The following is a 20422-nucleotide window of genomic DNA, read 5'->3' on the forward strand; positions in this document are numbered from 1 at the left end:
GAATATTAACATACACATTTGTAGCTTAAGAATAATTAGTAAAAAGAAAACAAAAAACAAAAATTTCAGCCAACTTAGCTGTCACAGTTTGAACTCCAGATATTCTGATACTGATACCAAAATATAATGCCAATGGACAGTTGTTGTCAACCAGAATTATATTAAATGATAGGGCAGACTGCCACATAATTTTTTATTTTATTTTTAAAATAAGGCCATGCAATTTATTTCATTATATTTTCTTCAATTCTTTTTTGGAAAGAATTATGTGGCATTTTTTTTAATTAAAAAAATAAATGATTCTCCTCCTAAAGCTTTCATAAAAAATGATAATGACTAATAATAACATCAAATATTTATTTTATCTTATGAAACATTTTTTTTCTATTATATCCTTTCATTTAAATCTAATATAAAAACTGAAAAGACAACACATTGTTTTTAATGTGCAGGCAATTCACGTGGAGGAAATTTGGATTGGCATATCATATATAAATTTAACGAGTAAACTATTTATAATATTTTTTTTTTAAATAAACATCATAGAAATTTAATTAATTCATAATAAATTACATCTAACATAAAATAAATTTAATAATTAAAAAGCTTCATCCTCTTTAATAAATTAAAAAAAAAAGTCTCAATCCAATTTTTTTCAACAGCGACTCAGAGTTGATCAATGAATAGATCAAATCAGAAAGCGTTATGCCATCGTATGAAAAGGGAGAAGCAGAACTCAAGCTACTGAGAAAAAATTATAAATCTTAAGAGCTTTGGCCTTTATATTAATGGAGAAATTATTCTGTGCGGAATCTGGACGGGAAGTTTCCATCTGGATTGTGAGTGAAGATACTGTATATATGTATACACTGTATACACTCACAATCCAGACGAATATTTTATGTCCAGACTTCGCACAAAATAATTTCTTGAATTACTGTGCATTGCTGAAAATGTCACAAAACCCTCAAAAAAGCACGAGAGAGCCATCAAGCTCATAAAAAATGGCTAGTCCCCAAAACTGAAGGAAAATTTCATCATTACACAACAACATCAACAAAGTTCACTGCAACCTTCTACAAATTTAATAGAATAAACAGAAATAAAACCGAAAATACTCTTAAGAAACCATATAATGTTACCAAGTCCTTATACAGTATACACTCAAAGAACCAATAAAAATAAATTATTTACAATAAAATCTCAACAGACATGGCCTAACAGGCAGTCCGAATAATAAGTTTTTTTGTTTTTTTTGGCACAGGAGTATCCATCTGTTGTCACTCCAAAGGGAGCGGTTGACGGCGTAACTAATCCCTCGGCGGAACCTAGCGAGGTCATCCACCGGCATCAGGCCCACACTTGCTTTGCCTCACTGAAGAGGCAAGGCCGTAGTAGAGGGGATTCAAACCCGGGATGGGAGGTTCCCAACCATGCTCGCCCACCAACCACCCTAAGCCTAAGCATCGTTGCAAACTACGCTAGTTTCGAAGGTGTGGCACTTAAAAGGCCATACAGTGCAGTATTTAATGACAACAGCCCACTTAGAGAGAAATCCAAACAAAACTAGGCAGATAAATGGCATACTTAATTGATCGCCAAGTATATGAGTTCCAGTAACAATTGAAAACTCATTCAGCTTAAGGAATATAACAGCAAAGCTCACAGTGATGTTTCGATTGCTTTCTTCATCATATTGCAGCACCATATCTGTAGCTGTGGAACAGCCATGAACCGCCAGATTTGCGTGAAAGCTTATATTTCATGGTTACTTGGTAATAAACCATGTTGATCCATTCGATCACAACGAAAACTCTTAGATAGCTATTCCTAATAGTTTTCTTCAATCGTTTTAAGTTTCCATCCACTGTAAGTAAGAGGATTTTCTAATCGATATCATCAATCCAGTCACCATAAATTCTACTGATATTATATGGCCCTTTCCATTTCTGGATAGGCCTCTGACTCTGCCTCGGATTGCTTACAGTAGACCTCTGTGAAGAGACTCCCATATGATAAACATCAGCAACAACAGCATCGGTTGTTGCCTTCGTAGATGTAAAGCTCTGCATTGTATCTGGGGCTGCTGGCAAAGCCTCGTTGGCTTCAATTTGTACTAGCCCGCGACCGCATCTATGGAGCTCTGCAATCGTAGATGTATAATGAAGCAGAATACCAAAAGTTTCTTAAGTATGCAGGAGTAAGAATATTAGCATACTATATATTATTTGGTGCAGTATCAAATATGGAATAATTCAGCAGTGCATGAAGTCTTCTAAAAATCGAAAGTCTTCATTAAAATATAAGAACAAAAAACGCAAACGGAAGTCTAAGCCTGTAAAAGGATCAGAGCTTACAATTCTACTTCAGCTAATTATAGCGGACTTCATCCATGCCCGCTAATTTTAAGGGATAGAATAATGAGTAAATTGCCTCTGTATTAGTAGTGGTAAATGAGAAATTGATGCAAATCTCCAAGTGTGTTTGAGAGAAAGATGAAATTAATTATTTGGAAATTTACAAACATACCACTTTATTTCAGGCTACTTACATATCTAACACCAAAAATATTAATATTACATGTCTACCACCTATTTACAACTTTAATATCAAATATAACACTCCTATAATTCATTTCTACCATTCTATAAACTTTAATATTTCATTCCATGTATTCAAATTTATTTTATGAGTGGTAGGCATGTAATATTAATGATTTGAGTGTTAGATATTTATATAGCAAGAAATAAAATGGTATGTTTATAAATCCCCCTTAATTATTTTAATAGATTTGATTTTATTGGAGTTTTTTATTTCATATTTTCTTTTCATAAAGCATGCCCTATGTTGTTACCCTACTATGAAGTTGATTTAAATTTATAATGACCTAAAAATTTTCCATTAATCTCTATTTTTGCGAATGACCCTTTGAAGGATTCTAGCAGTTGGATCTATGTTCAATGACCATTGGAATTTGCACCTTTGGGTGGTGGTATTTTGGAGGTTTTGGACTAGGTGTTGAGACTGTTTTATGGTCGTATAATGTTTCAATAGATCTCAGTTCTATCAGGGTATTGCGGTTGCGATAGGTTGATTTGGCGTGCATCATGTCTCTGAGGATCTGAGCAATTCAGTCAATGATGGTGCCAGATTTCTACGATAAGGAGTTTTGATTTTGTGGGATTTAATGGCCGACCTTTTTTTTTTTTTTTTTGGTACTTTATTATTAAGAAACACTGCCGTTGCTAGGTCCTAAGTCCTGGATAAGAAAAATGGAGGGTTGCGTTAGGTAGTCGACAGCCAGCGTAAAACTTGTCGAACAATAATGACATGAATCCTTTAAGAAATTGTGCTAATGCTAGGGCGTCCCTTGGAAGCGACGCGTTGTATGGCCTGAATACAGTGACAAGTGTGCAAGGGCTGCTGCACCGGCGCCCGGGTGCAGTGTTAAATAGGCAAGGGTTCCCACATCAAGGACGGATGTGGGCAAAGAAGCTAGACCATGAAACTAAAATTAGGATAGGAACTTGGAATATAGGTCCCCTTACAGGAAAATTAATGGAATTAATAAATATTATGATTCATAGGAAGTTAAATATTTTGTGCATTCAGGAAACTAAATGGGTTGGAGATAAGGCTAAGGAAATTGATAGTTTAGGATTTAAACTTTGGTATTCGGGTAGGAGTCGTACTAGAAATGGTGTAGGTGTTATTATAGATAAGAGTTTAAAGGATAATGTTATAAAAATTAATAGGATTGGAGATAGAATTATAGCTTTAAAGATTGTTGTTGATGATAAGATTGTTAATATTATAAGTGCTTATGCTCCTCAAGTAGGTTTGGATATGAGTTCTAAATTAAATTTTTGGAATGACTTGGAAGAATTAATACAAAATATACCTCTTGAAGAAAGAGTTTTTATTGGAGGAGATTTAAATGGACATGTTGGTAGAGAGGTAGATGATTTTAAAAGCATTCATGGTGGCCATGGATTTGGAACGACGAATGAAGGTGGCAAGACCATATTGGATTTTTGTTTAGCTTATAATTTTTTAATTGCTAATACCTTTTTTAAGAAAAGGAATGAGCATCTCATCACTTATAAAAATGGATATAGTACAACCCAGATTGACTATTTTCTTATTAGAAAATTAAATCGTTTAGATTGCAAAGATTGTAAAGTTATTCCGAGTGAAAATTTATGTACCCAACATCGATTATTAGTTTTGGACTTTAAGATAAAGGGGCATAAAATAAAAAATAAAGTAAAACGTTTTTCGAGGATTAGATGGGGGCATTTAAAGAATATTAACCAAAATATTTTTGTGAGTAAGATTTTAGATCTTAAGATTTTGTCTGTGCATGAGGATGCTAATATTATGTGGGAGAAAGTGGCTAGTGATATTAAGAATATTGCAAAAGATGTGCTTGGAGTATCTAAGGGAAAAGCTCCTAATAGTAAAAATAGTTGGTGGTGGAATCCTAATGTGCAAGAAAAAATTAAAAATAAGAAGCTTTGTTATAAAAATTGGTTTAATTTTAAAAATTCTGATAATTGGGAATTATATAAAGTGGCTCGTAAGGATTCTAAGAAAGCAATATGCGATGCAAAGGCATTAGCTTTTAGTGATTTATATAATAGATTAGATACTAAAGAGGGAGAAATATATATGTATAAGTTAGCCAAACAAAGAGATATGAGTAGTAAGGATTTAGTTCAAGTGAAGTGTATTAAGGATGAAGATCAAAAAATACTTTTCTTAGAAGATGATATTCAACAAAGATGGATGAGATATTTTGCTACACTTTTTAATGAAGATTGTGATAATAAGATTGACTATAGTGACCTTAGCACCCTAAATGAAAGTAAAGATTTCTGTTTTTATCGGCGTATTAGTAAAACTGAAGTTAGAGAGGCTTTAAATAGAATGAAGGGTGGAAAAGCTGTTGGACCTGATGATATTCCAATAGAGGTGTGGAAATGCTTAGGAGATGAAGGGATTTCTTGGCTTACTAAACTTTTTAATACTATTTTGAAGACTAAGAAGATGCCAGATGAGTGGAGAATGAGTGTGTTAATTCCTATTTTTAAGAATAAAGGTGATGTTCAAGATTGTGCGAATTATAGAGGTATTAAGTTAATGTGTCATACTTTAAAACTATGGGAGCGAGTTTTGGAGCATAGGTTGCGGCGTGATACTAATGTTTCTCAAAATCAATTTGGATTCATGTCGGGTAGGTCGACTATGGAAGCCATACATTTATTCAGAGGTTTGATGGAAAAATATAGAGGAAATAAGGAGGATCTACATATGATATTTATTGATTTAGAAAAAGCATATGATAAAGTTCCAAGAGAAGTGCTATGGAGAGTTCTTGAAAAGAAAGGAGTTAATAATGCTTATATTCAAATCATTAAAGATATGTATGCAGGAGCTATTACTTGTGTTCAAACACAAGGTGGATTGACCAAGTATTTTCCTATTTCGGTTGGGTTACATCAAGGATCAGCCTTAAGCCCATATCTTTTTGCTTTAGTCTTGGATGTTCTCACTAGACATTTGCAAGAGGATGTACCTTGGTGTATGCTTTTTGCTGATGATATTCTTCTTGTTGATAAGACTAGAGAGGGAGTTGAAGGTAAACTTGAATTATGGAGGTCAACCTTAGAGTCTAAAGGTTTTCGCTTGAGTAGATCTAAAACGGAATATATGGAGTGTAATTTTAGTAGTAATAGACCTAGTGAGGGGATTGTGACTTTGGGCAATCAAGTAATTAATAAGAGTACACGTTTTAGATATCTTGGATCTATTGTTCAGAGTGATGGTGAAATAGATGGGAATATTATCAGCAGAATTCAAGTTGGATGGTTGAAGTGGAGGAATGCATCGGGCTTGTTATGTGATAGAAATGTATCCCTCAAACTTAAGGGAAAATTCTATAAGATGGTAGTGAGGCCTGCAATGCTTTATGGTGCCGAATGTTGGCCTTTAAAAGAAGCATAATACTAAGATAAGTGTGGCAGAGATGAGGATGCTCAGGTGGATGAGTGGCTTTACCCTTAGAGATAGGATACGAAATGAACATATATGTGAAAAGGTTGGAGTAGCTCCAGTAGAAGATAAGATTAGAGAAAGTCGCCTTAGATGGTTTGGTCACATAAAACGGCGGCCTTGTGATGACCCGGTTAGGAGAGTAGAGGTATTAGATTTGACTTATGTTAAGAAAGGTAGGGGTAGACCTAAAAAGACTTGGTTAGAAAATATTAGGAATGACTCTTCTTTATTAGATTTAAACGAGAATTTGACTTTTAATAGGACACAATGGAGAAAAAGGATTCATGTAGCCGACCCCACGTAGTGGGATAAAGGCTTGATGTTGTTGTTGTTGTTGTTGGATACTTTATTATTAAGAAATCTAAAGGCTTACAATGGTTATAAAACGAGGATCTGAGGCATGTCAAAAGCTATCTAGTATTTTTTTAATAACTTACAGGTTAGATGTGCAATTCATACAAGTCTTCTACTTTGGTGTGCAATTCCTTCTATTCTCTTAATCCTGATGCATTCCGACATAATGAATACCCTAAAGCTTGGAGAGAAAAATCCCGACTGTAAGCCACAACGTACATGAGCAAGGCTTTGCAGCATTTTTAAAAAAACACAATGAAAATGAGATCATAACTATAGCTTCATCAAATATTTCACCAAAAAAAAATTTAGACAAACACCATATAATATAAAGTTAACACAACAAAAAACACTCCATAACGTAAATTGAGAAAATGAAACATAAAGCTGATCCCAGATACTTAATAGTGAGCATGATAATGAATTATGGAGTTCTTTCTCAAAATCAAATTATTAATGCACAAGATGTAAGTAGAACTTTCTTATCATCAAATGTTTGGTTTGATAGCGGTCAGATAGCAATTAAAAAATCTTATATAAAATTAAATGTAGTTCTTTATAATACTCCCGTTGCCGGGTCTCAAACCCTAGATAAGAAAGTATAGCATTGCAATAGATAGTCAACAACTAGCATAAATTTGTCAAACAATCATGACATGAATATTTTAATACATTGTATTAATGTTAGAGCATTTTCCGAAATCAAAATGTTGTATGGTCTAAACAAAATGAAAAGTAGGCAAGAGCCGCTGCACTGGCGTAAGGGGGCTAATGTTAACCAAGCAAGATTTCTCACATCATGGATAAATGTAAGCAAAGAAACTAGTCCATGAAATTAAAATTATGATAGGAACTTGGAATATACTATTATTACATACAAATTAATGAAATTAATAGATCTTATGATTCACAAGAACATGAATATTCTATATATTCAAGAAATTAAATGGGTTGGAAAAAAGGCAAAAGAGATTAATAGTTGAGAATTTAAATTTTGGTACTCAAGTAGGAGTCAAACAAGAAAAAGTATGTGTGATTATAAATAAGTATTTTATATATAATATTGTAGAAATTAAGTGTAAGAACCGGTCTGGCCGATTCACTTGAACCAGCCAGTTAATGAGCCGCGGGGACGGACCGAACGAAGCGCGTGAAACAGGCGGAGTGAGCGGGCCGACCGTGGGAGCGGGAGCATCAAGTGGAAGTCGAACGCGAAATCGCACGAGGATATGCGTGCGAATACGAAAAGTAGTGACTCCACGTGAGTTATATACTTGTTTCCTTCTTTCCTTTTGAAGCAAACGGACAACGACAGAGAAATGGCTACGAGGAAGAAGAAGAAGAAGAAGAAGGAAACATAGAGAAAAGAAAGGGAGGGTGAATGAAGTCATGTGCGTGCATTTTAGGGCTTGGGGAGAAGGAAGAAGGTAAGCAGTTTTTCTTTTATTTATAAAATTATTGATATTAAAATATGAAATTTTATAAGCGCGCACACACACACACATATGTATAATAAAGTTATGGAAAATTTATTTTAATTCAGAATATTATGTATTTGATTATTTTATTAAAATGTATCTTAGAGAGGGATAGAGTGTGTAAATGTTATGAAAGATTTTGTTTAATCATATGAGTTATATTTAATAAATTATATTTTAGGAATAATTTATATGTACTATATATATAAGAAAAATTATTTCAATTTGAGAAAATAGTTTTTTATAAAAAGAAATTTTACTTATATGAATAATAGATTAAAATAACAAGAGATAATTTGTATATTTAATAGAAATTAAATTAAATAGGATATACATTATAATAATAAAATAAAATGTAGGTAAATGATAAATAAAAGAATAGAAGGTTAGGTTAGGAATATTACTTTTAGTTTTGGTAATATATATTGAGAGATAAGACGATCTTTGTGGATTCAATAGTTAATTCTAGAGAATGAGAATAATCCTAATATTTGAGATGTTAATTGCACTAATTAGTTATAATTAAACAAGTTAGAGAAATTTACCAATTTAAAACTTAACGACGAGAGTTTTCCTTTAGGTATTAAATCTACCATCATCAGAGTAAGGAGTAAGAACGAACTTTTAAAGCATCTCATCTGGTGAGTAAGCATGTTTCTATGTTACGGTATTGTATTGTTTCTAAATTTCATTTAATTATTATTGCAAGTTATTTACTTTACTGCATTGCAAATGATTCATCTCTCGCATATTAAATGATTTATTATATATATTACTGCCTAAAGTTTAAAGTAAAGCAATGTATTATGATATAAAAATGATTGCATATGTATGTTGAAAGATGAAGCTCGCCTCCTTATAATACTAGCTGGGGATGATGTACTCATACACGTTAAAAAGAAAAGGTTATGGAAAAGAAAATGGAAATGGTAAAGGAGAACATTTAATGGTACTAAATTTAGACGGTGCCTCATGTGACGGTTGTATTATTATTAAGAAATGATAAGGATACGATATATTTGACAAATATGACGTATGCACGTTTTGATATGAAATGATTAAATATACTTATTTTATGTTATAGAATGATTATGCATATTGTTCTTAATGCCTTAGATTACTATAATTTTAGATGCATGATTTACTCATTGAGTTCTATTTTGACTCACTCTTTTTATTGAAAATTATTTTTCAGGTATAATTTAGTATAATCAAAATGAATAGAATAGGTGAAAACGTATATCGTAGGAGAAACGCTCCTAATAAAATGTACTTATGATATTTTATATTTTGATGTTTAGTGACTCTTTCAAGTTTATCGAGATAGTTTTAAAGGAATTAAAATTTTGATCTACCGTCCGACCGTCTGTTCCTGCCTTGTTAATTCAAGCCCTCGGGCCGAGTCGTGACATTAAGTAAATTTAAAATATAATTATAATTTTAAAGATTGTTGTTGATGTTAAGATTATTAATGTTATAAGTGCTTATACTCTTCAACCATAATTGAATTATGTACTCAAAAATAAAATTTTGAAATGATTTGAAAAAATTAATACAAATGATGCCTCTTAAAAAAAAAAGCTTTACTAGAGGAGATTTAAATGCACATGTTGATAGAGTATTAAAAGATTTTAAAAAACATTCATAACGGCTATGAATTTGGAGTGACTAATAAAAGTGATAGAGGCATTTTAAATTTTGCACAACAACAACAACAACATCAAGCCTTTGTCCCACTAAGTGAGGTCGGCTACATGAATCCTTCTTCACATAATTTTATAATTATTAATATTTTTTTAAAAAAAAAGAGAAGAACATCTCATTATTTATAAGAATGAACATAATAAAACCCATATTAATTATTTTTTTATGAGGAAAATAGAACATTTAGATTCCAAAAATTGCAAATCATTTCGAGCGAAAGTTTATATATACAACATCACTTATTAATTTTTGAACTTTAAGATGAAATGGTGAAAAATTAAAAATAAAGTAAAATACTATCCTAGAATTAAATAAAGAATTTAAAAATGCTAATAAAAATGTTTTTTGAGAGTAAGATTTAAGATCTTAAATTTTGAGTTTTTCATAAGAAAAATAATGTTACGTGAAAAAAATAATTGAAAATATTAAGAATATTGAAATGTATGCATATGAAGAATCAAAACGAAAATTTTCTAATAGTAAAAATTGTTGATAGTAAAAAAAAGTGCAATAAAAGATAAAAATTAATAAGCTTTATTATGAAAATTGATTTAAATGTACAATCTCAAAAAATTAAAAAAGATATTGAGGAGCCTATAAAATTTCTAAGAAATCAATATGTGATGTAAAGAATTTAGGTTTTAGTGATTTATAAAATAGATTACATACTAAGGAAGACAAAAGATCTATATATAATTTAGTCATACCAAGATACAGAAGAAGTAAAGATTTAGTTCAAATAAAGTGCATTAAGGATGAAGATTAAAAGTGTTTCTTAAAAGAGGACATTCAATATAAGTGAATGTGATATTTCGATAAACTTTGCAATGAAGATTATGAAAATATGATTTATTTTAGTAATCTTGACACCCTACATGAAAATGGATTTTTATTTTTATAGTAAAATTAATAAAATCGAAGTTGGTGAGGCTTTAAAGAAAAATGAAGTGTAAAAAAATAGTAAAACCTAATGATATTCCAATAAAAATATGAAAATGATTAGAAGATCAAGCAATTTTTGACTGATTAAATTTTTTTTATACTTGAAAGACTAAAAATATGTCACATAAGTGAAGGAATATATTGGTTTCTATTTTTAAGAATAAAGATGATGCACAAGAGTGCAAATTATAGAGAAATTTAAGCTAATTTGCTACATATTAAAATCATGGGAGAGAAATTGAGCATAAGTTATGACGTGATACTAATGTTTCCCAAAATCAGTTTAAATTTATGTTGGATAGGCCTACTATAAAAGCTATAAATTTGTTGAGAGTTTTGATGAGAAAGTAAAGAGAGAGTAAAGATGATCTACATATAATATTTATTGATTTAGAGAAAACATGTAATAAAATCCCAAATGAAGTGCTCTAGAGAGCACCAAAAAAAATTAATAATGTTTATATTCAAGTCATTAAAGATATGTATATATAAGCTATTATTTGTGTTCAAACACAAGGTTATTTGACCAAGTATTTTACTATTTCAATAGGATTACATAAAGGATCATCTTTAAACCCATATCATGGATGTTACATTTGTAAGAGGATGTACCTTGGTGTATGTTTTTTTACTGGTAATATTCTTTTTGTTGATAAGATTAGAAAGGGATTTGATGAAAAACTTGAATTATGAAATTCAACCTTAGAGTTTAAAAGTTTATGTTTGACCAAATTTAAAATTGAATACATAGAATGTAATTTTAATAGTAATAAATCTAGTGGGTAGATTTAAACTTTGGGTGATCAAGTTATTAAAAAAAGTACACATTTTTTATATCTTGGGTCTATTGATCAACGTGATGGTGAAATATAAGGGATATTATTAATAGAATTCAAATTGGATAGTTGAAGGGGAGGAATGCACCGGGCCTGTTGTGTGATAGAAAAGTGTCCCTCAAATTTAAAGAAAATTATATAAGATGGTGGTGAAACCTGCAATGCTTTATAGAATAAAATGTTGGTCATTAAAAGAGAAGCATAAAATTAAGTTAATTGCTATAGATATTAACTACTCAGGTGGATGAGTGGCTTTACACTTGGAGAAAGAATGCAAAACAAGCATATATGTGAAAAGGTTGGAGTAGCTCTAGTGGCAGATAAGATTATAGAGAATAGCCTAAGATTGTTCAATCATATAAAATATTGGCCTTCCGATGACTCGGTTAGGAGAGTAGATGTATTAGATATGACCTGTGTTAAGAAAAGTAGAGGTAGATCTAAAAAGACTTGGTTAGAAAGTGTTAGAAATGACCTTTGTTTATTAGATTTAAATATTTACTCTTAATAAGACATCATGGAGAACAAAGATTCATGTAACTTAATAGGACAAAAGTTTCTCCTTCTCATTGTTGTTGTTGTAATTGAGAATTGAATAACAAAAACTGCCCCTACCTAAGAATCCTAAAAGAAAATTATTTTGATCAATGTGAAATGAATTTTGTTCACACAAATCATGAGTTTAGTCGGTATTGAATGAACTTTGATCTTACTGATTACAGAATTTTGATTATAACAACTTGTTTGTGATATAATATTTATATAATGTATGCTTGTATACTTCATAGATGTTAATGCTGATCATTCTCTTATTGATATGATCTAGCTAGGTTGACAAGTCATCACTTATAAGAATAGATATAATAAAACTCAAATTGATTATCTTCTTATAAGAAAAATAGATCGTTTAGATTGCAAAAATTCTAAAGTTATTCTGAACGAAATTTTATGTACCTAATATCGCTTATTAGTTTTAGATTTTAAAATAAAGATGTGGAATATGAAAAATAAAATAAAATATTATGCTAAGATTAGATGGGGGCATCTAAATAACACTAATAAAAATATTTTTTAGAGTAAGATTCAAGATCTTAAGATTTTAACTGTACAATAAGCTAATATTATGTGGAAAAAAATAACTATTGATATTAAAATTATTGCAAAGTGCATGAAGTATCAAAAGTAAAAATTCCTATTAGTACAAATAGTTTGTGGTGGAATCAAAATATACAAGAAAATATCAAAAATAAGAAGCTTTGTTATAAAAATTAGTTTAGATGTAAAAACTCAAAAATTTGGTAAAAATATAAAGAGGCCCATAAGGAGTCTGCGAAAGTAATATGTGATGCAAAAAATTTAGTTTTTAATGATTTATATAATATATTAGATAATAAGAAGAGTGAAAGATGTATGTGTAAGTTAGTCAAGCAAAGATATTGGAGAAGTAAGTATTTAGTTCAAATGAAGTGTATTAAGGATGAAGATAAAAAAAAAATTATTATTAGAAAAGGATATTCAACAAAGGTGAATGAGATTTTTAATAAACTTATCAATGAGGATTGTGAGAATACGATTGATTTTAGGGACTTTAGCAATTTTAGCATCCTAAATGAAAATAAATATTTTTTTATCGGCATATTAAAAAAATCGAAGTTAGAGAGGCTTTATAGAAAATGAAGTGTGAAAAAGCTGTTGAATATGATGATATTTTAATAGAGGTGTGGAAAAGCTTATGAGATGAAATAATTTCTTGGCTTACATAACTTTTTAATATTATTTTGAAGACCAAAAAGATGTTAGATGGGTGGAGAACAAATGTGTTGATTCATATTTTTAAAAATAAAGGTGATGCACAAGAGTGCGAATTATAGAAGAATTAAGTTAATGTGTCATACTTTAAAACTCTGGGAGAGAGTTATTGAGCATAGGTTATGACGTGATACTAATGTTTCTCAAAATCAATTTGGATTCATGTTGGGTAGGTCTACTTTAGAAACAATACATTTATTGAGAGGTTTGTTGGATAAGTATAGGTAGAATAAGGAGGTTTTACATATGATATTTATTGATTTAGAGAAAGCTTATGATATAGTTCCAAGAGAAGTGCTATGGAGAGTTTAAGAAAATAAAGGGGTTAATAATATTTTTATTCAAGTCACTAAGGATATGTATCCTGCTACTTGTGTTCGAAGACAAGATGGTTTGACTAAGTATTTTCCTATTTCAGTTGGATTATATCAAGGATCAGCTTTAAGCCCATATCTTTTTGCTTTAGTCATGGATGTTCCTACTAGACATTTGTAAGAGGATGTACCATGGTGTATGCTTTTCGCTGATAATATTCTTCTAATTGATAAGACTAGAGAGCGAGTTAAAAGTAAACTTGGATTATGGAGGTTAACCATATAGAATCTAAAGGTTTTCATTTGAGTAGATCTAAAACCAAATACATGGAGTGTACTTTTAGTAATAGTAGATCTGATGGGGGGATTGTGACTTCGGGCGATCAAGTCATTAATAAGAACACACGTTTTAATTATCTCGGGTTAGAATGGTCGATGTAAATCAATTGAACCAAACCAACTCACTTAGCTTGGGTGATTCAAATCAATCACATTGAAAGTTAGATTAAATTTAAACTATTTTATGAAATTAAATTGAATTGAAATTGCTTTGTCGAGATTAAATTGAGACTGGCTGTAGATTGATCGTGCAGGTTTGAATCGAAATCAACCTATCTAATCTAACTTGGTGAGCTGAATTGACTAGAGAGACGGGTTTAACATCGTAAGAGCTTTAAACTAAAATTGATGTGACATTTGATTTGGCAAGCTTTTCACCCACCTAAGGCCACTAAAGGGTGTCTTAAGGAGTTAGGCTCTCTAAAGCTTGCCAATGCCACGCCATCGGGTATCCTTCTAAGAGATCCTATGGGCTTCTACACTAAGGTGGGAAGACCTAATGGCTTGTAACCTAACAAAAAAAGAGAGATTGACCTCATTCAAAAATGATTTTAACAATCACATGAGAGCCAAAAATTATCGAATGAGTTTAACAATCACATGAGAGCCAAAAATTATCGAGCAAGAGCAACCAATCATAAGTGCAAGTGAGGCAAATGAATGCATCTTCTCACATAGAGCAAGCTTTTAGCAAGGTGATAATCCCAGATGAAGTTGCACCTGCTACAACTATCAAGACGTGAAAGGGCATGAAGCTAACCAACGGTGTGCAAGAAAACAACTTGGGAAATGAAGTCATCATTTAGAATGTTAGAATGAGTTCTTAATCTCGGATGAATAACAATTTGAAGAGTAAGTGGAGACCAAGGGAGATTAAGGAAGGAGAGGGTGCAACCAATCCACCCAATAAGAGCATTGCCAATGATGAAGAGTCAATAGAATGCTTGTTATAACTAAATCTCTTAACCAAAGGATTCTTAGAGACAAAAATCAAACTCTTTGTTAAAGATTTCATTAAGGAGATCAACAGTAGATTCTATACAGCCAATATCGAGTTGAATTAAAAAGTTGAGCATTTAAAGATGGCAAAGAGAGAATGACAAGGCCTGAAATTGCCAAACAATTGACTGTTGAGCAACTCCATGTGTAGGAGGCAAAGAACCCTAGAACGTCAGCAAGTTCAGTCAAAGCGCAACAAAAAGCAAGAGGTGTGAAGGACCTTGACAAATAGAATGAAAGCAAGAGGTGTGAAGGACCTCGGCAAATAGAATGATCCTCTACAACACTAAAATTGTAATATTGAAGTAATCCATAGAGGAGTCTAAGCCCGATTGCTTTGCAATAGGAAATGAATTCACAATCCAAGAGTTAATTAGCAAGCATGGTTTCTAATGTGAGGTGGTCCATAACTAACAATTTTGTCACCCACTAGGGGATACTTCCATTTCGATCTATGAAGAGTTCCACTAAGATCTAAGTCAACCTCAAGATCAAGTTGATTAATTTTTATCACCTAATGTCAAGCAAAGACCAGCTATTGGTAGCGATTTTAGATAATCATTAGCTCCAAAGTCATGATGCTCCAATTAAATAGTAGTAATTCTTGGCAGAGTCAGATAAGAATTGCAATTGTAATTGGTAAAAAATACTTGATGTATGACACTCTGACGCTCTTTCTGATGGCATGGTACTATGTTAGGATGAAGCAATCAATTGCAACACGCATTTCTTTGAAAGCATACTATTGAGTATTGACAGTATTGATGGCATTGTGGAGGAATCATGCTATCAAAGAAGATAAAACATAAAACAACAAAATTAAAGAGGAAATATATATATATATATATATATATATAAAGAAAGGGGATGTAGTTAATAATCCCATCTAATGAAAATGTCAGCAAGGGTCAGAGGGGATATTTAGGTTAATCTTTCATTATTTTTTTATAAGCATGCCAAAGTGTTCATGCTAAGCATTGTGCTGTAGGTGGCTTCCAAAATTGTTCGTGCTTCCTACTTCAATTATTTATTCAATGTTTAGAGAACTGAGAAGCCGACTACTCTAAGTGATTAGAAGAGCTATATTTCCTAATGATAGGATATGACACTAAAGTACTTCATTCCCGCTTTTAAATAAAAAGTACGTATGAAAATTATCAATATAAGGCGGAGGCCTTCAAAGTGATAAAGCAGATATAAATAATTAGAGAGAAAAAAAAACAAAGCCTTAGCTATTTGACAAAGATATTTTTAAAAAACCATTAATCAAAAAAATACTTAGACAATAAAAAAGCTCTGGATTTTATTCTACCTTTTTTTTCCTTTCTAACACTTGCAAATATATTCTATGGAAGAGAATGAACAAACAAATTCAATTTCTACATTTGGAGGCCTTAGATTTGATTAAATTCGAATAAAAAAAGAACCTGTCTATAAAGCACAAACACTTCAGCATGGACATGCCTCTGAAATGTGCCAGCATAACTAAGGCACACCACGACATAGTTGGGACGCAATGATGAAGTGTATTTATTTTATGAGCTAGTTTAGCAAAATATATTTTTATCAATGATAGAGAAGCTTTTATTGGAAAGAACATTGATGCTAATGGTGATGATGTTGACACTATTTATGTTTGATCAATTAATGGTAAATCAATGTGTACATGATTCTTTAGACATTTTGAAGATTATATACTCTCTTTTTTTTTTCTTTTTTTTTCTTTTTTTTTGCATTTTGTGTGGACAATATAGTATGACACTGATGAAGTCATGCCCAATGATTAATGCTAATATTGGTGTGTTGTTGACAATTAAATGCACTTAATAAAATATTAAAATGCAATTGTAGTTAATCTTTTTTTTTGTCCTTAAGCTTTTTGTGCAATGCATATGATATTATATTTGATTTTATAATATTTTGTTATAAAAATATAGATATTAATCATTTTGTTTACACATTTTATATTAATAATTTATGAAAAAACTTATATCCATGGCCTATTATGCCATATTTATATAATTATGTCATATTCTCGTGTCCATGTTAGTTTTATTTTCAATAAAAATAACCGTGATCCATTCTATCTATATTTTGGCCTAAAGAATAAAGCATTAAGCTAAAGTTTATGCTAAAGTCTTGAATTAATTGCATACAAAGGATTATCTCCCACATTTTCTATCATACTAAGAAAAAAAATTGAATGAACTAGGATTTCGTTCTACCTTACAATGCCTAGACTATGTTCATCCTCCAACAAATTTGAATTATTTATGACCAGACAAAAGTCACTTTATTTTTTCATGCAACATAGCACTAGAGCATATGATTGATAATGCCATGTTGGACTAATCCTTCAGTTTGACTACTTTATTCCAATTACATGCCATGGAAATCAAGTTTGACATGTATAAGCTCATGTTCTGTGCTATTTTGTTCACTGAATTAGCGATAGTCATTACAACAAGCAAATATTTTAGATTAAATTATATGCTGCTAAATGTTGAAATTATACCCATATTAGAAATTGTCAATTTAACAGTTTTATGGAGTAAATTTTTAACAGAGCATGCATCTACAATTATAAATTTGGCCAGATTTTAACTAACAATGAAAAACGAAATATAATGTGAATGAATAATAGTTTTGATTGGATTTGTAAATTTCAATTTACCGTTGTTTTAAAGTAATGGAAAAATCTTGGTTCAATGCTATTTAGCATTTTAGCTTGGTAAGATTTGTAATGATTCAAGAATTATATTGTTATTTGATTAAATAAAAAATTCAAAATTTGCAATGCAAAGAAGTAAAAGCTTCATGATAAATAGAAAGACCGCCTCAAATTCCTGTGAAATCCGTACTTAAACAAAACAATTGTCTTGGTACGATTTTTCATGGATAAAAAGTATACCATATTAGGTTGAAGGAGCCAATTGGTTTAGTTGTTCAAGAAACATAGTTGAAATTCGAGAGAAACAGAAACTTCTAACAGCATCAAATATTACTTAAAATTTTGGGGCCTATAATCTTTCATCAAATATAACAAGTGCCACTATAGAGAGCAAAGAAGACATTTAGTTTTACCTGCAGTGCCATGGGCAAAGTGGCACTTACTGCCAAACGGGCAGTGCCCAGTCATCTCCCACTTGTTACAAATCCTCGTCTTCCAATTGGAAGGTTTCTGATTAGATCCATTCCCTCCAGCTCCATGCCCTCCACCTCCAACGGCCGGTGAAAGGCTTATAGCTTCACTTTCTCGAGCTTTTGACTCCTCGTCATGCAGAAAGCTACACATATCACCATATGGGCAACCCTCATCAGTATAAAACTTCTTGCAATGCCTCCCCTTGTAAGATCTATGTCCATCACCAACAACAGCGGAAGTCAGGATTGGTATATGGTGCTCCTCATTTGGCTCCAAAATTTCACCCACTTCAAGGGCGGCCACAATTTCCTGCCAATTTGGAGGCGGTTTCCGAAGCTCCACCATGTCATGGGCAAAGTTGCAGTTTGTGACAAATGGGCATGTTCCAGAACGGAATCTACAACATAATTTAGTCTTAAAGAACAGTCTCCCAATAGCCTTGGAATTACTGTTGCTGAATACCGCGTCTCCATGGGAGAAGCCTCCGGGCATCTTGTTCGGAGATTGCTCACTGCCTGACCGGGATAAGGGCTGTGATGGCTGCTGCCTGCCGTCTTGAGACCGATGCAGGATGGTCTCCAGAGAGGAATCGCCATTCAAAGAACGGTGATCATCCTCTGTGGCCCAAATTGATTGATCACACGATGGCGAGAGCACTGGATCTGAGTAAACTGGAACAGAGCCGTCTGGAATCAACTCAATTGCATAGCCAGACCACCGTCCACAGTCCATGCGCTGCCGAAATTAATCAATTTCCAAACATTTCAACACATAAAAGATAAAGCTTAAGTCAGGATCGCTGAAATAGTGTTGGAGCTGAACAAGAGCTCAAAAGAACAGATGAAGGAGAGGTAAGAGGGAAGAAGAAAGGGGGTAGACTATGAGGAGTATAAAGATTGAGAATTTACGTTGTTCTTGAATCGAGATGAAGCTCAGGGTGACGCCTGCACTGTGCGGAACTCGGGAAATTTCACGAAAGTTGATGACATAACTTAGGGGGTGTTTGGTATCGGATTTATTTCGATTTTTAAGCAGGATTTACGGTAAATCCAGCCAAACGCAAAAAAAGTCGCCTTAAATCCGGCAAATCCGTAAATCCCGGATTTGCGGCGTAAATCCGCTAAATCCCGGTTAATCCTAATCCAGGTAGAAGTCGGATTTACGGAATTTGACCAAAGAACCACGCGAAAGGGAGAAAGTTACCTTCACAGCGAGCGAGCGAGCTCTCGTCGTTAGGCGTTATCGGGTCGGGTCGCTAATCTGACAAGACATAAAGCGTTAATAATAAATTAAAAAAACGCCTAACAGATGTCGCATTTCCATTGGGGACCGAACGGAGAGATGGCTTCGGTCACCTGACCCAATAATTTGCCGCAACGAAGGAGCCGAAGAAGCGACGACGAGGTGGAAAGGAGTAAGCAGTGGCTTTCTCGGGAAATTTTTAAGAATAAGCATGATTTATATTTGTATTAACAATTTAAGCATGCCTAAAAAAAATTTAAATATAGGCAAAGTCACTCCTTTAAACGACGACTTATGCTGACTAGGATAGTAGTCGTTATGATGACATGGCAAAGAAATGTTTGCATCAATAAGTCGCCTGAATAACGAACGATTTATAAGTCGCCCGTTTAACGGGCGACTTAGTGCAGAATAAAAAAATTCTGGAGCATAAGTCGCCCGTTTAACGGGCGACTTATGCTCCAGAAATTTTTTTCCTGCTACTATTATGGTGTGTGTTAATCGATAGAGTTTAGGGTAAGGGTAAGGCTTTAATTTGTTTTCATAAATAATTTGTTTTAATTTTTTGATATATTTGTAACACAATTGATCGTAAGAGAAAACGCGAAAAACAACCTCTAAAATTAGTCTGAAAGATCAGTTGTAGTGGACCTATTTATAGTTAATGATTATTTGCGGGTTGGATTGAGATTTTGTATAGCCAAAATTAACTTATATAAACTTGGCTAAGTTTTGCATAGTTTGTTTGAACGATAATTAATGTTATAGAAATTAAGTATAAATTTTTTTTTAATAGAAAGTGCATCATATAATATATATGAAAAAAGAGGTAAGTAATTCAATTGATCCAACAAAGTCGAAGCTACTAATTTAAAGGATCCATAACATAAGCATATTGAAACTAAATAATCCGTAACATAAGCATGAAATACATAAACAGCTGAACTAGCGTCGCCTACGTGGCCTCTGTGGCAATGCATCAGTGCCTGGAGTGTAATGCTGAGGCGGTCGTCGTGGCCTTTTGGCCTATTGACGTAGCATGTGTTGTTCCTCCCAGGTGCTTCTTCCTCAAGCTATGTCATCTGTATGAATCGATGCTCGGTACGAAATCTGGGCTGAGGTATTGCTTTCCAAATCCGTTGGCACTGGCTGCTGAAGAGGTCCGTTAGAGGGCCCTTGATCAGATTGGATAATAGAGGCAGG

General features: G+C 32.4%; 1 protein-coding gene across 1 annotated transcript; it reads right to left on the reverse strand.

Annotated features, from left to right (window-relative positions):
• Positions 1 to 1099: 1099 nt before the first annotated feature.
• LOC110099750 (zinc finger CCCH domain-containing protein 56-like) lies at positions 1100 to 19205 on the reverse strand. The gene is made up of 3 exons (XM_020827005.2): positions 19181 to 19205; positions 17917 to 18712; positions 1100 to 2143 (listed from the first exon to the last, which is right to left on the reverse strand). Exons 2-3 carry the CDS (start codon positions 18707 to 18709, stop codon positions 1887 to 1889), a joined length of 1050 nt encoding a protein of 349 aa, XP_020682664.1. The 5' UTR covers positions 18710 to 18712; positions 19181 to 19205; the 3' UTR covers positions 1100 to 1886.
• Between the last annotated feature and the right edge of the window lie 1217 nt (positions 19206 to 20422).

Source organism: Dendrobium catenatum, unplaced genomic scaffold, assembly GCF_001605985.2.
Source record: "Dendrobium catenatum unplaced genomic scaffold, ASM160598v2 fragScaff_scaffold_220, whole genome shotgun sequence".
In the NCBI taxonomy this organism is placed as follows: domain Eukaryota; kingdom Viridiplantae; phylum Streptophyta; class Magnoliopsida; order Asparagales; family Orchidaceae; genus Dendrobium; species Dendrobium catenatum.